The 20,318-nt window shown below is 34.1% G+C and overlaps 4 protein-coding genes across 10 annotated transcripts in view; 2 read left to right on the top strand and 2 right to left on the bottom strand.

Moving 5' to 3' along the window:
* The window catches only part of LOC141403738 (uncharacterized), a 31,395-nt gene extending 21,329 nt beyond the window's left edge, over positions 1-10,066 (top strand). Inside the window, exon 2 of the mRNA XM_073986621.1 lies at positions 7,703-10,066. Coding sequence (XP_073842722.1) covers positions 7,769-9,832 — 2,064 coding nt within the window. The 5' untranslated portion in view covers positions 7,703-7,768 and the 3' untranslated portion in view covers positions 9,833-10,066. The remainder of the gene's footprint in view (positions 1-7,702) is intronic.
* LOC141403779 (uncharacterized) overlaps positions 1-14,869 on the bottom strand; it is a 137,184-nt gene extending 122,315 nt beyond the window's left edge. The window contains exon 1 of the mRNA XM_073986734.1: positions 14,405-14,869. The gene's annotated coding sequence lies outside the window, so the exon portion shown is untranslated. The remainder of the gene's footprint in view (positions 1-14,404) is intronic.
* Positions 1-15,412, bottom strand: part of LOC141403826 (uncharacterized) — a 153,155-nt gene extending 137,743 nt beyond the window's left edge. The window contains exon 1 of one of the 2 annotated variants that reach the window (XM_073986828.1): positions 15,347-15,412. The gene's annotated coding sequence lies outside the window, so the exon portion shown is untranslated. Of the gene's footprint in view, positions 1-15,001; positions 15,071-15,346 lie in introns of those variants that run through there. The other variant, XM_073986829.1, reaches the window with a different exon arrangement.
* The window catches only part of LOC141403733 (zinc finger protein 711-like), a 170,980-nt gene continuing 165,723 nt past the window's right edge, over positions 15,062-20,318 (top strand). For 3 of the 6 annotated variants that reach the window (XR_012412885.1, XM_073986605.1, XM_073986611.1), the window contains exon 1: positions 15,087-15,206. The gene's annotated coding sequence lies outside the window, so the exon portion shown is untranslated. Of the gene's footprint in view, positions 15,207-20,318 lie in introns of all 6 variants that reach the window. The other 3 variants (XM_073986617.1, XM_073986612.1, XM_073986613.1) reach the window with 3 other exon arrangements.

Here is a 20,318-nt window from a genome sequence, read left to right as displayed (position 1 = left end):
TTAAAGTACTCAAAATAAGCAATTTTTACAAGGTCCGTCGTATATTTTCTATATTTTTTTGATATATACTCACCATAACTATTTCAAAAACGATTTGTATCGAGCGTAAAACATCTCCTTAATATATTTATGTCGAAAAACCCATAAAAAATATTTGTTCGTATCCGAAAATAACGAAAGTCTGGGTTAAACTCTTAATAACCGATTTTGAGCTATATCTCAAAAACAAGAGCTGATGGAGAAAAACCGGCACCGGATTTGAAAATAACTCGCCGATTTCATCTAGAAACAACTGCAACTTCGTCTGAAACATTCAACTTTTTCAATTTTGTTGAGCAGTGTAATCGACCCCTGAATAAATGTTGAAAAGCGATAATATAAGTGAAATAGCTTATTTTGTAGTTTGTGGTGACTATTTTTTGTTTTATTATTTATTTTATTCTTCTTGTTTATCAAATCAGCTGACTTCTTGCAAGTTTTGGTAAATTGTTGTCCGGTAACAAGCTGCAAATTTTTATCTTCGAGAGAGTAAAATTAGTGGAGAGAGGTTACTGAGAACTTGCAAGTACTTTTCACTTGCGAAGTTATCGTACAGACCTATTGTTAACAACATTTCTGAAAATATTTTCAAAGAAAAGTGCAAAAAATGTTGTTCTATGTCGCGATTTTTACATCTATCAGGGCAACGTCGTTAAAGACTAGTATAATATACGGCAAGCCTGACTAATACAGGACTTTCCTTTCATACCATTAGGTTGTTTGTACGTACTTTGGACATAGACTAATGAAAAGATAGACGAAGGAATGCTCTCACCGAGTATGTTCGAATTGAGTATGCTGAAAAAGAAACTCCAAATAAAATGCCAAAAATACAAGTTAATATATATTTTGTTCTGGCAAAAGACAAAAATATCCAAGAAAATATTGCCATTTTCCGCAAAAATCGTCTTTGAACTTTTTTGAGTTTTCATGTTTAAGTTCCTTGACTGCGCAAAATTGAATATTCCTTCGTCTATGTTTTCATTAGTCTATGCTTTGGACATAACCCTAAATTATTTTTTATTATAATTTTTTGAAAAAATAAACTTCAAAACTTGAAATTTGTAGACAAGTTGAATAAAAAATACATTAATTACAATCATGCCAATATTACGTCAAGAATATAATTTTTCTATCGGCATCATTGACAAAACTACTGAAAACGATAGGGCACCAATCATTCCACCATTCAGATTACTAGAATTGCATAAAAAGCGAAAAATTTGGAAATTATTAATCGATTATTGTGGTACATCATTTTCAATGCTCACATTAACCCCCAGTTTTTGTAAAAATTTTTATTCTTCTCACACGAACTGTCAAATTTTGTAGATCGATTTGAGCGCTGAATTTTTAATGAGAAATTCTTAACTATATATGGAACTCATCTACGAAAAATTAATTCTGTATGTCATCTGTGGGCTGAGCTATGGATGCCTAAATTATTACGAATATGGACGAACGAACAAAAATAAGTTACAAAAACAGGGGGTAAAATACCCTTTTTTTGTTTTCCGGTAAAATTTTAGTATAACGGTACTGTAAACGAAATATTTTGTGTGTCATCTTAAAGACATTTTCAAGCCCACAAAATTGTTTTTTGAATTGTTAAAAAATCTCAACTCGTTTCCAAATTATCGTCGCTAACATTTTTTATTTGAGGTTGCATCATTTTCAGTGACAGTCACTGTATATTGATTTTGGTTATTAATGACATAGTAAATATTTAAAACAAATATATTCTGATAAAAATAGTTAGAAGCAGGTATAAATATTTTGCAATATTTCTCGATAAATGTAAACAATAACAATTTAAAATGATAGTAAAAACATATTCAGGTAGCACATTGACTAAATGTGTTTTCCAAAACCTAGGTTATTTTACGAGATACATGGAAAAAACTCAAGTAATTACTTTGCAACATAATACACTTCAGTTTCGAAAATCGATTACGGAGATAATAAAAAGTAACAACAAAATATATAGTGTGTTTTTAATCATCTGCTAATGGCCAGGTGCTCAATGTTCATCTTAGTTTTTGTGCGAAAATATTATAAATATTACGATTCAGCTATATTAAGTCTGTGTGGTTACTTTTCCAGCAAGAATTTTCCAGCAAGAACTTTCTCTTTTGGTAGAAAATTGTAAAAGTAAACAGACACCTTCCCAGCAAAAACCAGCAAGCAATCAGCTGGCTTGCCAAAACAGAACAATTTGTCCGCCAACAAAGGAAGCAAACACGTTGTATTTTATTAAAAATAACAAGTAAAAAAGTATCAGTCGGCTTTGCCGACAGAGATGTACCCTCAGCCTGTATATATTGAAACAATTTTTTCCCAAAAAACGTATGTATTTAGGGGTTTTATAAATTGTTGGGAATTTCAACCGACAAAAATGTTCATTAGGATTAGGGATCATAAGTTTTGCGGAGGAGATACTAAAAGGAATGGATCTACATTGACCATTATGGAAGTGGATCTTCAGTCACTACATATGGTGTCACATGGGGTTTTAACACACTTCGGGATGTTTACTCAAGAAGTATGAACTTGCCCCTTAAAAAACGTTTACCATCGTAATTGAGGCAGCGAACGCAAGTTGCTTCAACAAAAATCAAATTGATTCGATAGCAGATCTTAAAGTGAATTTATCCGAAATTTTGTGTGGGAGGTACCGGATGGATTGGACAAATATAGTCCATATTTGAATCTGATCTATATTTAGTAGATATATTAGGATGTGTAAAGTATGGACCAATTCGGCCACTCTCATTAAGAGTTACCGTATGAACAAATTTTCCGAACATTTTTGAACTTTTGTGGGGGAGGTACATGAAGGAGTGGACCGATGTGGCTTATCTTCAAACTTAGACTATGTTTGGACAAACTATTACTAAGGCCAAACTTTGGACCGAATCGGCAGATCCGTTCTAGATTTATCTTGCGCTCCAACCACCTCACACGGTGTCATAGGGGTTTTTTTGCAACTTTCAGGCTATTTTCTCAGGAAGTATGGACTTGCCCCTAATGAAACTTGTACCGTCGTATGGAGGGCAGTGAATACAAGTTGCTAAAACAAAAATCACAGTGATTCGAGAGATGGCCATAAACTAAACTTTTCCGAAATTTGTGTGGGAGGTACTCGAAGGAGTGGGCCGATTGAGAATATATTGGAACCTCATCTTCCTCTTGTAGAATGTTTACGATATACAAAGTTTGGGCCAAATCGGTTACTCCCTTCAAGAGTTATCGTGCGCACAAGTTTTGCGACAGTTTTTGAACATTTGTGGGGGAGGTACCTGAAGGAGTGGACCTATATGGCCTATCTTTGAACTTAAATCAAATCTGGATAAAATATTTCGACACCCAAAATTTGAACCGAATCAATAGATCCGTTCGAGAGTTATCGTGCGCACCAGCCAGACAGACGGACAGACAGACAGACGGACGGACATTACTAGATCTACTCAAAATTGCCTGAAACGGATATCGTACAAACATACTCGGGGTCTAAAATCATTATTTCGATGGGGCACATTTTTGGTCGTATCAAAGTGTAATTACCCTCTTTAGCCTAAAGGCTGAGGGTATAAAAAAGAAAATGAAACAAAAATAGTATTTTTTCCTCTTTACAAATTTGTTCTCCATAAAACAATACAATTAGACTATGTTATTTCCACAATAAAATTGTTTTTAATTTTCACAAACATTATTCAATAACAAATTAAAAACAGATGATTGATGGCAAGGTACATTTATAGAAGGTAGAAGTGACAATCAGCTGTATTCTTACTTTTTTTGTAAATTTAGTTTTCAAAATGTAATAGGGTCTACTCATGAAATTTGAAATTTCGAAATTTGCTACCATAAAGTACTGCTTTTCATCCTAAACGTGTAATAAAAATGACCTACCACAGTTCTGAATGCTTTATATTTACATTGTCATTCAAATTTGTTCTATTTTGGAGGATTTTCAAAATGTATTTATATTTTTCCTGAGAAAATTTTTGGAACGACCCTATTATTCAATATTTTTTAATTTTCGATACCAACAATGTTGTTTTTGTAAATTTGTTAGTTGTTGTAATTCATGCACATACCTTCTATAAATGTACCTTGATTGATGGTTTTCAGGAAGAAGTAGAATTGCTAGTGCTTGCTAGAAGAAATTTGTCCAGCAAGAATTTGCAAACTCTCAGTTAAAGAACTGTCAAAATGTCTTTTGCGGGTTTTTGTGTTAACAGACGACTTCCAGCAACAATTGGGACAAGTTGTTACAAATTTTAAATCCTCATGAAGTGGGTTAACCCGACAAAAAAAACTCTAATATAAGGAACGCGTTTCAGGTAAAAAATGCTAACCTCAGGTAAGTAAAGAAATAAAACTAATATTATCTCTTTGGCTCACACAACTTGGGTCTCCTGTTAAATCGATAACAGAACATAGTTTAAACGCCACCATTCTTCACTTCGTACCTACGCGTTATTCACTTTAATTTTTTTTGCTGAAGTTTGTAAAAAAATAAATAATACATTTACAGTAAATAAGCGTTATTAAAAAAATTCAAGGTATATTTTGTTCGTTATATTAGTGTATTATAGCTCCTTTAGCCTAGCCTTTGCTGGGTTTAGCAAATCCAGTCGATTTAAGTTGTCATTTTCATAGAATATATGTCAAACCAAAATAATAGGAAAATTTCTTATGAAAGTTTCAGTGTGTGGCTTCAGAGTTATAAGTGTATAGTCTAATAGTACGTTTGAAGGAAGTGTTTTTCTGTGAAATGTCAAAATCACCGCAAACTGTTGTGGATTGTAATGAGAGTGTGTGTCAGTTGGTTTGCTCCACACTGTGTTGCATTAAAGGAAATTGTTAAAATTGTTTAAAGTGAATAAAAAGTCCATTATTTTAAAAAAGCTGAAAAGATAATTGATAATTCCCTTCGCCGGGATGAAATCATGATAATAGGTCTGTTCACAGTAACCTCCCTCTACTAATTTTACTCTCTCTAAAAATTTGCAGATTGTTATCGAACAGCAATTTGCCAGCACTTGCAAGAAGTCAGCTGATTTGACAAAAAAGAAGTTGGCGAAAAATATTAAAAATAAGTAATAAGCTTCGTTCCCGTACTTTTTAATAGTAAAACTCGTAAAAGAGAAAACGAGAGATAAATTGTTCACACACAAAAGTTTTTTTTTCAAAAAGTTCGGGAACGCAAAAATTGAAAAAACGTCAAAAAAAAAAAGCTGGAACAAACGTCAAAGACGGCGAACCAGCCAATCAGACGCCGGCATCCATGTTACTTTTTTTACACTCTCAAATTTGTCGAGTAAAAAGTTTTTAAAGATAGCGTCATTCAGCGCCATTTTTGTTTAAAGAAAAGTGAATATTTTACAATTTTAGTGTACGGGAACGGGGTTTCGGGTAAAATTCGTAAAAATTGTAAAAATTTTTTAGTTCTGAAACAAAGCTCATAAATTATAAATCTTTGAAAGCTGCATACATAAAGATAGAGAAATACTAAAGATAAAAAAATACCATATTAGGTGTGTACGATACCTTTCGCAGCAATAATTACTCAGTCAGTTCCAGCAACCTCTCTCAGTGAATTTTACTCTCTTAAGCAAGAAAAATTTCAGAAAGTTATCGAACAGCATTTTGCAAAAACTTGCAAGAAAGACAGCTGTTTCCGAAAATGTAAGAAATTTGTTTTTTTCTTCTGATATTTTAAACCAAACGGAACAAAAACATAAATTTTAAAATTGCAGTTTACTTATTTAATGCTTTAATCACATCCACAACGCTTTAGAATCTAAAAAAATGTGCAATTGTGAAGTTTTCTTTGTCAAAAATGTCAACATTTCGAGTTGTTTACATTGAACAGGTGATTAAAAGTCAGCTGATCAGACTTGCAAATTTTTGCGGGACAAATTTTCCCAGCAAAAATTTGTAAGTTCTCAGTCACAAAACTCTCCAAACTCGCTCTCTTTTGCTGGTTAATTTTGTTATCGAACAGCATTCAGTAAAAATTTGTACGAATTTGTACAAATTTTTGGGTTATCGTACAGACCTATTGTATTTGGACGATTTTGACTGTGAACATAAATAAAGATTGTCTTAAAAAAAAATTAATATAAAAAACAAGTGAGAAAAGGCTATAGTCGGTACTGGGCCGACTATGTGATACCCTACACCACTACCTCTGTGCATAATCTTTTCACTCGAAAACATTCCTTTTAGGAAGATACGAAAGTTTTCACCTATCTGGCTTTTATAACAAATGACTTAAGGCGAACTGAACCAAAATAATTAATATTTAATTTTATATTGGACTACTATCGACATCACCAACATCAATATTCTTCTATCTTTGTGAGAAAATTTCGTGATGATCCGATCAAAATTCCGACCTGTAGTGTGATTGCAGAAAAAAGGGATGTATTACCGACTATTGCGATATCTCTATTATTTGACCACCTACGCCAACCTACTTTGCATAATTTTAAAGATGGGATTTTCTACTTTCTTAGCCGGGCTTTGCTTTTAGATGGTCCCCAACCAAAGGTGTGATATGCGTCATTATAACTAAAATCGCAAAAATGAAAAGTTGGGTTCTATTAGCGACTATTGCGATATCTTCGTTGTGTGACCGCCTACGACAACCTACGTTACATCGTTTCAAAGGCGATATTTTCTACTTTCATTGCCAAGTTTTGCTTTTTATATACCCCTTATAGGCGGTGAGATATTTGCTTTGGAATAAAATGTAGACTTTTTCTCCAAATAACGTTTTTGCTCATTCCGACCCCTAATTATTATCCCCGGGACCCCCATCAACACCCAAAATTTCGTGACGATCCGATCAAAATTGCGACCTGTAGCGTGATTTCAAAAAAAGTGGAAAAATGGGATGAATTACAGGCTATTGCGGTATCTCCGATTTTTGGCCACCTACGCCGATCTAGTTTGCATCATTGTAAAGATGGGATCTTCTACTTTCATAGTCAGGCTTTGCTTTTGAAAAGTCCCTAACCAAAGCTGTGATATTCGTCATTATAATTAAAATCGTAAGAATGAAAATTTGGGTTTTATTTGCCACAATTGTAATATCTCCGTTGTTTGATCACCTACGAGAACTTACTTTACATCATTAGAAAGGTGATATTTTCTACTTTTATTGTCAGGTCTTACTTTTGGTGTACCCCATATAGGAGCTGAGATATTCGCTTTGGAAAAAAGCGTTGTCTTTTTATCAACATAAGTTTTTTGCCCATTCCGACCCCTGAACATTATCCGACCATCACCAAAATCAATAGGCTTTTTCCCCTCCGGGACCCTCATCAACACCCAAAATTTTGGGACGATCGGATCAAAATTGCGACCTGTAGCGTGATTACAAGGTTTAGATGGACAGACGGACAGACGGACAGACGGACGGACGGACGGACTGACGGACGGACACACATAGCCAGATCGACTCAGCTCGTCGAGACATTCATTTTGGTATATATAAGTATGGGTGTACGACCATTATTTCGATGCGTTACAAACTTTTTGGGCAAAACCAACTTATAATACCCTCCCCACATAGTGGTGTAGGGTATAATAAAATGATTTTATAAAAACTAAAAAAATAACATACGTAATTTTTGTTTCTTTTTTACAGCCCTCTAAAAACATTGTAATAAGATCTCGTTTTCCTTAATTGAGAAGTAAGATATACAAAGTAAAGATGTCGGAGAAAGTTTTATCCATTAAAACTGAACCAGATAACGATTATTATAAAACGGAAGATTCCAACAATGATACAAATACACTAGGCTACAGTACAACAACATTTGAAAATTTTACAAAAATGCTACTGCTGAATGATGTCAAAAAAGATGAAATAGACTTGGATAAAATGGAAGAATTTCTACCAGAGAATGTCAATGAATCCACAATTGATTTAATCAAAGAAGAGGATGTGGAAGAAATGGACGAATTTTTGTCAGAGGATTCAGCTAGCATATACTCACTGTCGTCATCACTTACATCGATATCTGATGATGATCGTACGAAAGCGATTACCCATGATGAAGTACATCATCAACATGAGATACAACAACATCTAACCAGTACAACAATTGAACAACAGATATCCTTACCCAAATTAGAAATAATGGATATACACCCAGATGACAATGATAGTAGTGGTCCTAAAGCCATAGTTTCAAATAAAAATGATGGAATATATAAAAAATCAGATGGAATAGGAAAAGAGTATGTCTGCGAAATTTGTAATCAAAAATATACCACACAACCAAGTCTTGATAGGCATTACAACCGGATGCATCCTTCCATTCAAATACCTACTAAACATAATTGTGACCTGTGTGATAAGTCTTTTGCAGAAGATAAAAGACTACAGAGGCACATGAAATATAAACATCCTTTATCTATAGATGCCGAGTATATCTGCGAAATTTGTAATCAACGATTTACCACTCAAAGAGGTCTTGGTTGGCATTCCATCCGGATGCATTCCACTCAAATACCTGCAGAATATAAATGTGAAATATGTGGTAGTTCTTTTACAAAAGTTTATAATCTCCGGTTACATATAAGAACTAAACATCCTTTATCTATAGACACAGAGTATATCTGCGAAATTTGTAATCAAAGATTTACCACTCAAACAGGTCTTGGTAGGCATTCTAAATTGACGCATTCAAAAATAATAAAATCTTCTGAACATACATGTGAAATATGTGGTAGTTGTTTTGAAAAAGTTTGGAATCTGCGGACACATATAAAAAATAAACATCCTTCGTCTATAGACACAGAGTATAGCTGTGAAATATGCAATCAAATATTTATCACACAAACAGGTCTTGAGAGGCATTCTTACCGCAGCCATCCAGAAGCTCGTTCCACTCAATTACTTACTAAATATAATTGTAAACTATGTGATAATTCGTATATAAATGTAAAAAGTATAAGTAGACATGTTAGAGAAAAACATCCTTTGTCTATTGATGCTGGTTATATCTGCGAAATATGTCACAGAAAATTTACTACAGGATCGGGACTTGCTGTACATTCTTACACTATGCATCCAGAAGCTCATTCCCCTCAAGCACGTACCAAACATAAATGTGAACTGTGTGATTGCTCTTATACAGAAGGTGCATCACTCCGGGCACACATAATAGATAAACATCCTTCGTCTATAGATACAGTGTATATCTGCGAAATATGCCATAAAGTATTTACTACACAAAAAAGTCTTGACCTGCATTCTTACCGGGTGCATCCAGGACCTGTTAAACACATTTGTGAAATATGTGGTAGATGTTTTAGAAATGGTCCAAGTCTACTGAATCATATGCGAAAAAAACATGATACATTGTATAAGTGTGAAATATGCCATAAAAGATTTACCACACAATATGGCCTTGATAGGCATTCTAGTCGGAAACATCCAGAAGCTCAGTCCACTCTAACACATAACAAACATAAATGTAAACTATGTGATAGTTGTTATACAAAAGATACATATCTACGGGTACATATACAAAACAAACATCCTTCGTCTATAGATACAGAGTATACCTGTGAGATATGTTCTAAACGATTTACTACACAAATGGGCCTTGATAGGCATTCGGCCATGTTGCATCCAGAAGCTCAGTCCACTCAAGTATGTGCTAAAAAACATAGTTGTGAAGTATGTGGTAAATGGTATACAGACGGTGGTAATCTGCGGAGACATATGAGAAAGAAGCATCCTTTGTCTACAGAATCTATAGCATAAAAAAAAAAACAAAAAAAAAACAACAACGTTAGCGTAATTCAATGTTTCTGCACAAGGAAATAGCCGATATAAGGGAACACATTAAATGTTGGCTTGTCGACGAAAAGAAACAACTATTAAAATATGTCACTCAAATATACTATAAAGATGGATCTTAATGGATTTTGCAAAAGTCACTCTAATATGTTATTCAAATTTTGTTTATAAAAGACTAAAAATAAATGCAAAAGATGAAAAAATTTTACACGTTCTATAATCATTACCTTAATTGAAAAATACATTTGAATGTCCCAAGTAGTAATCTGCGCAATATTGTACGTTTAGATTTATAAATCCACTCGATTTAAAATGTCAATTCCATATACGTCAAATAAATCATAGTTATAAATTGACTGGATTTCATATGCTATGGAATTGTCACTTCACATCAAGTGGATTTCGTAAGTCTAAACGTACTATTGGAGTCTGAGACTTACAGCCAGTTTCTGTATGTCGAAAGAAGAATGTGTGCGAATGAAACACGTCCGAACTTAAGTTTTCGAAATAATTTTACCTTTGCTTTTGCTCCAAACAAAAAACAAATTTGAAAAACACACAAGAGTTTGGACGTGTTTCTTTCGCACACATTCTTCTTTCGACATACAGAAACAGGCCGTTAAGGTAATAGCCCGTTTAGACTTACTTACTTCGTTGGCCCATTACAGTACATTTGTTCCATAGACCGTACTAAGAAAAGATCTCCATTCCTCTCTGTTTTTCGCTTGACTTTTTGGAATACCGCGCCTTTCCATTTCTTCATCCACTTGTATGCTCCATCGAAGCTTAGGCCTGCCGATTCTGCGTGCACCGCCATGTGGCATGTATTCATACGCCTTTTTAGCGGGTTCATCATCGCTCATTCTCATAATATGGCCTAGCCAACGCAATCGTTGCATCTCGATACGTTTAACTATATTCATGTCTTTGTATAGCTTATATAGCTCGTGGTTCATACGACGTCGATATTCACCGTCAACGCAAATCGGCCCGTAGATCTTTCGAAAAATTTTCCTCTCAAACACACCAAGCACTGCCTTATCTGCTTGCGTAAGTACCCATGCTTCGGAGCCATACATTAGCACGGGTAGTATCAGCGTTTTGTATAGTGTTATTTTTGTTTGACGAGATGTGCCTTTGTTTTTAAATTGCTTACTTAGACCATAGTAGCATCTGTTGGCCAACACAATTCTTCTTTAATTTCACAACTGATGTTGTTTGTTGTGTTTATGGCAGTGCTGAGGTAGACGAAGTCTTTAACTACCTCAAAATTGTAGGTACCAACTTCCACGGTTGGTCCGAGCTCTATGGACGCTTTGCGCGTCGACACCATCAATTTGGTCTTTTCGCCGTTTACCGCCAGACCCACTTTCGCAGATTCTGCTTCGACCTTCCTAAAGGTATCAGTTACTTCCTTTACGGATCCTTCCATGATGTCTATGTCATCAGCATAGGCAAGTAACATGTGGCTATTGGTGAAAATTGTGCCATTTCTTTTGACATTTGCATTTCGTATTACCTTTTCCAGCAAAATGTTGAATAGGTCACACGAAAGGCTGTCTCCTTGTCTGAAACCTCTTTTGGTACAAAATTCTTCGAAGAGGTTCTTTCCAATTTTAACTGAGGACCTAGTATCAGTTAAAGTCATCTTACAAAGCCGGATGAGCTTTGCTGGGATACCAAACTCAGACATGGCTTGGAATACCTTTGAACGCAGCGTGCTGTCGAAGGCGGCTTTATGTCGATCTGCATCTCTTGGGTCTTCTCTAGGATTTGCCGCAGGGTAAATATCTGGTCAATGGTGGACTTGCCAGGTCTAAAGCCACATTGGTATGGTCCAATTATTTCCTTGATCATTGGCTTTAGTCGTTCGCACAATATCCCTGACACTATCTTATAGGCAATAGGGAGAAGACTTATGCCCCTATAGTTGGAGCATACAGTCTTATCTCCTTTCGTGTGGACGGGACACAGGATGCTCAGGTTCCAATCGTCGGGTACGCGTTCTTCCTGCCAGATGGTGCTAACTTGCTGATGCATACACCTTATCAGCGCGTCGCCTCCGGTTTTAAACAGCTCGGCTGGTAAGCCATCGGCTCCTGCTGCTTTATTATTCTTCACCCGGTTGATTGCTGCGTTTACCTCATCTTGGCCGGGCGGTATACATTATATACCATCTTCTGGGATTGGATCTGTGGTATCATCGTCTTCGCTACTATTGAATACCAGCAGTTTGGAGAAATGTTCCTTCCATATCCTGAGCACGCTATCTATATCTGTTACCAGATTACATTGCTTGTCTCTACAGGAGGATGTACCTGTACCAAAGCAATCTGTTTGATGTTTCACTCTTTGGTAGAATTTTCGGACTTTTTTCTGGCTCCTGTACATCTCGATTTTTTCACACTCCCGCTTTTCCATTTCTCTCTTTTTCTTGCGGAAAACGCGTTTCTCTTCTCTCCTTCTCTCCCGATATCTCTCTCGTGCGCTACTCATTGCTACTGATTGTAAAGTAGCTCTATATGTCGCATTTTTCCCTTCGGTAGCAGCACGACACTACTGGTCATACCATGAATTCCTTTGTGGAGGTCTCTGGAATCCAAGTATGGATTTTGCGGCTGTTTGCATGGAGTGGGCAATATTTTGCCATTGTGTTGTTATGTTATCGGGACAAGGAGTGCTCGCATTAAGCAATTGGGCTAGTTGAGTGGAATATGCTGTGGCTATCTGTTGTGTTTGCAGTCCATCGATGTCCAACTTCCGCGTTGTGTCTTTTCGTGCTTTGTTTGCTACGTTTAATCTGGTACGTACCTTTGCTGCAACAAGGTAGTGGTCCGAAACAATGTTTGCGCCTCGGAACGATCGTACATCCAACACGCTGGATGAATGTCTTCCATCTATCACAACATGATCAAATTGATTATTTGATCTGGAAACAACCTGGTGCCCTTATGAATGTCGAGATGATTAAATCTGGTACTGCTAACTACCATGTTTTTTGCAGCTGCAAAGTCTATCAGCCTCATACCATTGTCAGATGTTTCACTGTGGAGACTGAATTTCCCGACTGTTGGGCCAAAGATATTCTCCTTTCCAATTAAGACTGGTCATTTTAGATCGACTCCAAATCCAAATTTCAAATCCTAGTTGTTAAGACTAGTCTAAAATGATATAAGATGCCAGTCAGCTGATCTTTGTTTACGTGTACATACGTGAATTTGCAAAAAGAATTGCTAGAAAATTACTGCAAAAAATAATCTGACAAATTGCTATTAAATATGTTGTTTACAATTTATATTAAATTAAAGCTACATCCATTTTATTTTTATTTCATATTCTGTTTGTTTTTGTGTATTTTTTGTGTTTACAGTTATTCCCAGCCAGCATTTTTTGAAAATTTTAATCAAATTCGAGTCATTTTTGATCCGACTGCACGATTAAAAAGCTAGAATATGATCTCATTTTCTGATCATAAATGACTCCTTTGTCGGTAGGAAAACATAACCTCAGGCGACTCGTCTAAGCAAATCACAAATGAGTCTTCCTCTGCATTAGTTTCGAGTCATTTTTTGCCCATTTTCTGATGGTATATAAAGTCTTTTTCGATTCGCATTTCAATCATTTATTGGTGATTTGTTGAATAATTTGGGACTATTTTTCGAGTCTTTTTTGGGTCATGATTATAATCGTTTATGAATCGTTCGGGAGTCATTTATGAGTATTTTTATTAAACGAAATAAATTAATAAATTAATATAAGTAAAATAACTTATTTTGTAGTTTGTGGTGTCTATTTTTTTTATTTTATTATTTATTTTTTTAATCTTTTCCGCCTACTTCTTCTTCTTGTTTATCAAATCACCTGACTTCTTGCAAGTTTTGGCAAATTGCTGTTCGATAACAATCTGAAAATTTTTAGCTTTGAGAGAGTAAAATTAGTGGAGAGAGGTTACTGAGAACTTGCTGAGTACTTGCAAGTACTTACAGCCAAGATCATCCATATACGTTAACGTATGTGAGAATAACAATCAGTCGTCGTTGAGCAGCCGACAAGTAAACATGTGCATGGATATACGCATAATTTTAGTGCGGACACTGAACAAAACCACACACGCCCGCCACATGTTTACTGGTCACAGGTCTAGCAACCACTGAATGCTGATACAAACTTTCTTGTGATTCTCTCACTACTTTACTCTCTTTTTTATTTTGAGCATCAATGAAGTACTTTTCACTTGCAAAGTTATCGTACAGACAGGGCTGCCAGATTATTTTTATGGAAAATCGTCAAAATGACAATTTTTAAAATCGTCAAATATATTTTACAAAATCGTCAAAAATTAAAATGGTGAGATTTAGTTATATTTAAATATATTTTTAATTAAAGTAAACATTAAATGGCTGTTCGAGTTATTAAACATATTTTTACTTCAAATCAGTATTACATTAAATTATTAATTGAACGATTTTGTAAATAAATATTGAGTTAACATGCTTAACAATTAGTTTTTAACATTAGAGTTTTTGCCGGGCTTACCTTCTTCATGAGGATTTCTTTGACATACAATCAATGGAATTGACATTTGAAATTCACTGGATACTGTTATATGGTTATCTTCCTCCATTGTGCTGAAGCAAATTCGTAATTTATCCCGAGTGTCACATCACATTAATAGCCTGTTTATATTATAACTTTTTGCCGATTTATTTGACACATACGCAACTGAATTGACATTTGAAACACAGTGGGTTTATTAATCCGGTTATGTGCAAACTAAATATAACATAGATAATAGCACGGTTACACTAGATCTTTTTGCCGGGTTAACCCAATTTATGAAGATTTATTTGACCTTTGCGCTATGGAATTGACATTTGAAACACAAACACACTGGGTTAATCCGGTTAAGTGTAACCGGTGTATAACTCTGGCCATCACTGATCTTGTCGTCAACTCAATGATTTATCAAAGGCGCATGGATTTATCTAAAACGGCGTTTACACTAGAGATACTTTCCCGGGTTAACATTCTTCATGAAGATTTTTTTGACGTTTGCGCTATGGAATTGACATTTGAAACCCAAACCTACTGAGTTAATCTGGTTTAGTACAAACTCATAATACGACACTCTACCCCACTGTGACAAACCGATACACAATTGCCATATTCGTAACGTTTTGCCATGACACACACGCAGTTTTAGTTTTAACTCTCCGGTCGGCACTTGGTATAATACGCGGTTTTCAATCGATTGTTCTTTGTGTATACTAAATTATTTTGAATAAAATTAATATCGATTGCATTTTTTATCATCATCATCACACACGGACGGCACAAGGTAATATATGTACATATATACGGTTAGAGATACATATTATTTTTTTTTTTTTCAAAATAACTATTTGTTTATAAACATTCCGACAACAAACGAAAAAATGTAAAACGTCAAAGAAATTTGCAGTCATTAACATAACTGACCTGGCTGTCATCCCAATGTGGGATGTAATGAGACGGATTTTTTTTCAAAGAGAATTTTTTTTTTTTGTTCTCACGGGTTCCACAGTGAAAACAGCTGTTTTGTTTGTTTTGCCGCCTTTTTTGTGAGGACAGTGGAGGATTAAAAATAATTTATGTATTGCCGAAAATTATTCAACAAATAGGTGAAGGAAAATAAATTAAATTGAAAATATATAAGCTTTGTTCCCGTACTTTTTAATAGCAAAACTCGTAAAAGAGAGTAAGAGAGATAAATTATTCGCACACAAAGGTTTTTTCAAAAAGTTCGGGAACGCAAAAATGGAAAAAAACGTCAGAAAGCTGGAACAAATGTCAAAATCAATGTACCAGCCAATCAGACCCCGGCAACCATGTTACTATTTTTTACACGCTCAAATTTGTGGTGTAAAAAGTTTTTAAAGAGAGCGTCATTTAGTGTCATTTTTGTTTAAAGAGAAGTGAACGTTTTAGAACAATTTGATGTTAATGTCATACGTGCACTAGGGTTATAAAGTTCATTCTATTTAATTATTTAAAATTAGGCGCACAAATCACTATGAAAAAATCCTTGAAAAGGTCACGCACAAACTAACTTTAATTAATGTGATATATTAAAAAAAAATTATACCATATAAAATCATATACATACATACAGTGACTGTCACTGAAAATGATGCAACCTGAAATAAAAAATGTAATCGTTGATAACTTGGAAACGAGTTGAGATTTTTTACCAATTCAAAAAACAATTTTGTAAGCTTATAAGTTGTCTTAAAGATGACATACAAAAATATTCCGTTTATAGTGCCGTTGTACTTAAGTATAGTACACACTGGCAAGCAAAACTGATAGTCATCGAGGTCTATTTCTTGAATATCGAAGACTAGCTGACAAATTTCTTTTGAAATCTCTAAATAATACCGTATACCTATATTGTATTTCAACAGTTTTTAGCTAAATAAATGTTGTTATTTTCCGGAAAATTGTCCTAAAAGTACGTTGACTGTCAGTTTTGAATGATAAATTAAATTAAAATTAAACTTTTACAGGAACACAAAAATGTACATTTTTAAATTGAGCATTGGAAATGATGCACCAAAATAATTGATTAATAATTTCTAAAATGTTCACTTTTAATGCAATTTCAGCAATCAAAATGGTGGAATAATTGGTTCCCTATCCTTTTCAGTAGTTTTGTCATTGATTCCGTAGAAAAAATGATGTTCCTGATGTAATATTGGCATGATTTTATGCCAGAAATTTCTCGTTATTTTTCAAAGAATGACCATGAAAACCCATTAACGGTTATATCTATAGTACGTACCAAGGCCTGCAGAAGGTCGGCCATTCAGAGTTCTTTTAACAACATTTGTCAACAAACGTAATAGATTGTTCATTATTGTGATTTGATTTCCTTTGTATTTTATGTCACAATAATGTATTTGACAGCAAACTAATGGCTACTTTATGTTATTTTACATAGGTGCTGTCACTTTGCATATACATTTTGTATATAAGTGACAAGCCATACGTAAAAAACATATCATGTAAAGTACCCATAAATAATCAGGGCTAACTAGTTTGAGCTGAGTGTCCGACTGTATAGACTCTGGTACGTACAAGCAATTTAAAGATACTTTCTAAATATCCTGTATCAGCCAGGCTTGCCCTATATTATATTGGTCTTTAACGGCGTTGACCTGATAGAGATAAAAAAATGAAACTCTTGTATATTTTTTATTAACACTTTTATTTAATATGTGCATTTGAGTGACTTTTGTACAACTGAAGATCGATCTTTACATTTTATTGTGGAAAATTTGTCCGGATCACTATACCTATGCATAGCCATATGAGGATACCATTCGACAGCAGAGCGAATTGTCATATTAAACATGGTCTGGTTATCGTAAAAAAAATAGTACCTTCTCTGGTAAAAATTCGTCAATTTCATCCACGTCCTCTTTTTTGATTATATCAATTGTGGCGTTGTCGACATTTTCTGGTAAAGATTCTTCCATCTTATCAAAGTCCAGTTGCTCTTCTTTAATAACATTTACCATATTTGTAAAATTTTCAAATTTTGTTGTATTGCAGCTTAGTGTATTTGTATCATTGTTTGGATTTTCCAGTTTATAATCATTGTCTACGGGTTCAGTTTTTATAGAAACACCTTCGGACATTTTTATTATGAATATTATAGTTTTCAATTGAGGAAAACAATTTTACTACAGAGTATTTAGGGGTGTCTGTAAAAGGAAAATAAACAAAAATTTCGTATAAAAATATTTTGAAATTTTTGTAACAACATTTACTTTTTTGTATTATAATTATTGGTCAGTTCCTTTACTTTTGAAAGTGGTAAAACCGGCAAAAGTAGTAAAAGTTGTAAACTGTTCCCATATGAATTGTATGGTGTCCGAAGTAAAGGAACGCTTTTCGAGTAAAAAGTGGTAAAACTTGAAGATTCTTGCACGTAAAGGAACAGAGCTTATTTAATTTTACAACAATTTGAAGTACTTTTTTATTTATTTTCACTGGCAAAATCTTTGACGTATAATATTACAGCCCTTTGTTATAGCCGTCTTTTTTCTAATTATTTTTCTAAAGACACACGTCTTTTTACTTACTAAAATTTTGTCAGCAACTTTTCCTTTACAAGTGTCAAAATTTGAAACATTTGTAATAATAACTACAAATGATCGAATATGTAGACAGGCTTATGATATTTTGGCTTTGGATATTAATATTTTCCCAATTATTAACAATTTCCCAATGTGAAAATGTCATTTGGTTTGCTCTCACAGTGTTTCACATTGGGAAATTGTTAATTGGTCTGTTCCTTTACTTTTAAAAATGGTAACAGTGGCAGAAAATGGTAAAAGTGGTAAGCTGCTATCATATAAATTGTATGCTATTAAAAGTAAGGGAACACTTTACAGCTTAAAAATGGTAACCTCAGGCACGTAAAGGAACAGAGCAAATAATTGGGAAAATTTTAATATACAAAGCCAAAATATCCAAAATATCATAAGCCTGTCTACATATTCGATAATTTGTAGTTATTATTACAAATGTTTCAAATTTTGACAGTTGTATAAAGGAAAAGTTACTGAAAAAATTTTAGTAAGTAAAAAGACGTGTGTCTTTAGAAAAATAATTAGAAAAAATACGGCTATAACAAAGGGCTGTAAGGGCTCTCATTACCATCCACAAAAAGTGGTATTTTTGACATTTAACATAGTTTCTTTTTTTAATAAACACGGCCTTTTTGTAATTTGGAAATACAATATACAAATACGAATAAAAATAAGTATACCTTAAATTTGTTGTGAGTTAATGAATATTGTTTAAAAACTCTTATGTCCAATTTACATTAGCAACTTTTTCGTCATTTAGAGCTGTTTCGTCATTTATTTGCTAAAACAGGCAACATTTTGCGTCATTTACCATACAAAAATAAATGACGATAGCTACGTCATTTATTCTAAACAACGCACGAAAACACCATACTTTTATACGCAACCCCGCTTTTTCGTCATAAACTACCAACAAATGCAACTGTTTTATGATGTCTTTGTTTGTTTGTGTGTGTTGTAGAAAAACAAAAATACTCAAACGACGACAATAGTGAAAATAAATGGTTAAAAAACTTGCAAAAATTATGTTTTTTTGTTTTTGGAATTAATTTAAGTTATTTGATACACATTTGTGTTGTGAAATTCCTATTTTTTCTGAATAAATATATTGTGTGCGTGTGTTTGTGTTATTGTATAAGTGTGTATGTGCGATTGTGTGCGTAAGCAAATGACGCAAAAAACAGATGTAAATACACTTCATTTGATTCTAGGATTTCGTAAAACGAAATCATTTAATGTGTATATGTAAATTGGACTTTATTTATTATTAATTATATGTATATTATTTTTGTTATAAACTTAACAACAAGTTAAATGTTAATAACTCGTAGGTACGTAATGAATGAACCCATTTAAACTGTGTTGTCTTTTAACAAGAGACCGACCCATGGTCTGTCAACAGAGTGAAAGTGAGAAAGGGAGAGTGGCAACCATTGACTGTTTTGTTTACTTTTGAACACGGTAGCTCTGTTCCTTTACGTCCAAGAATCTTCAAGTTTTACCATAGACTAATTAAGCAGAACGCTCTCATTTTTCATTTCCTACCAGATGACGCACGAAACGATTTGGGGCTAGTCATCTGACTCAATTAGGGTCTTTGTTTGCAAACTTCGCGACTTTAAAATGCACTTTACATATGAAATTAAAGCTACGTCATTTATTCTAAACAACGCACGAAAACACCATACTTTTATACGCAACCCTGCTTTTTCGTCATAAACTACCAACAAATGCAACTGTTTTATGATGTCTTTGTTTGTTTGTGTGTGTTGTAGAAAAACAAAAATACTCAAACGACGACAATAGTGAAAATAAATGGTTAAAAAACTTGCAAAAATTATGTTTTTTTGTTTTTGGAATTAATTTAAGTTATTTGATACACATTTGTGTTGTGAAATTCCTATTTTTTCTGAATAAATATATTGTGTGCGTGTGTTTGTGTTATTGTATAAGTGTGTATGTGCGATTGTGTGCGTAAGCAAATGACGCAAAAGAACAGATGTAAATACACTTCATTTCATTCTAGGATTTCGTAAAACGAAATCATTTAATATGCGTATTAGACTATACACTTACAACATGTTTAAGAGCATTAAAGGCCGTTTACATATAACCGGGTTAACCCAGTGGGTCTGGGTTTCAAATGCCATTTCCGTTGTGTATAAAACAAAAAACATTGTTCCACAACATCCCATACGGGACAAGGGAGACTTCTCTCATATCAATGAGTGCACCCCGATTCATATTTAGCTCAATGATATGGAACCTACTGTTTATCGCCGAGTCCGAACGGCGTGTCCTAAGACACCACTTAT

The sequence above is a fragment of the Musca autumnalis genome, unplaced genomic scaffold (genome assembly GCF_047663935.1).
Source record: "Musca autumnalis isolate F117 unplaced genomic scaffold, ASM4766393v1 scaffold_4, whole genome shotgun sequence".
Lineage (NCBI taxonomy): Eukaryota > Metazoa > Arthropoda > Insecta > Diptera > Muscidae > Musca > Musca autumnalis.
This window is presented reverse-complemented; position numbering and strand designations above follow the sequence as displayed.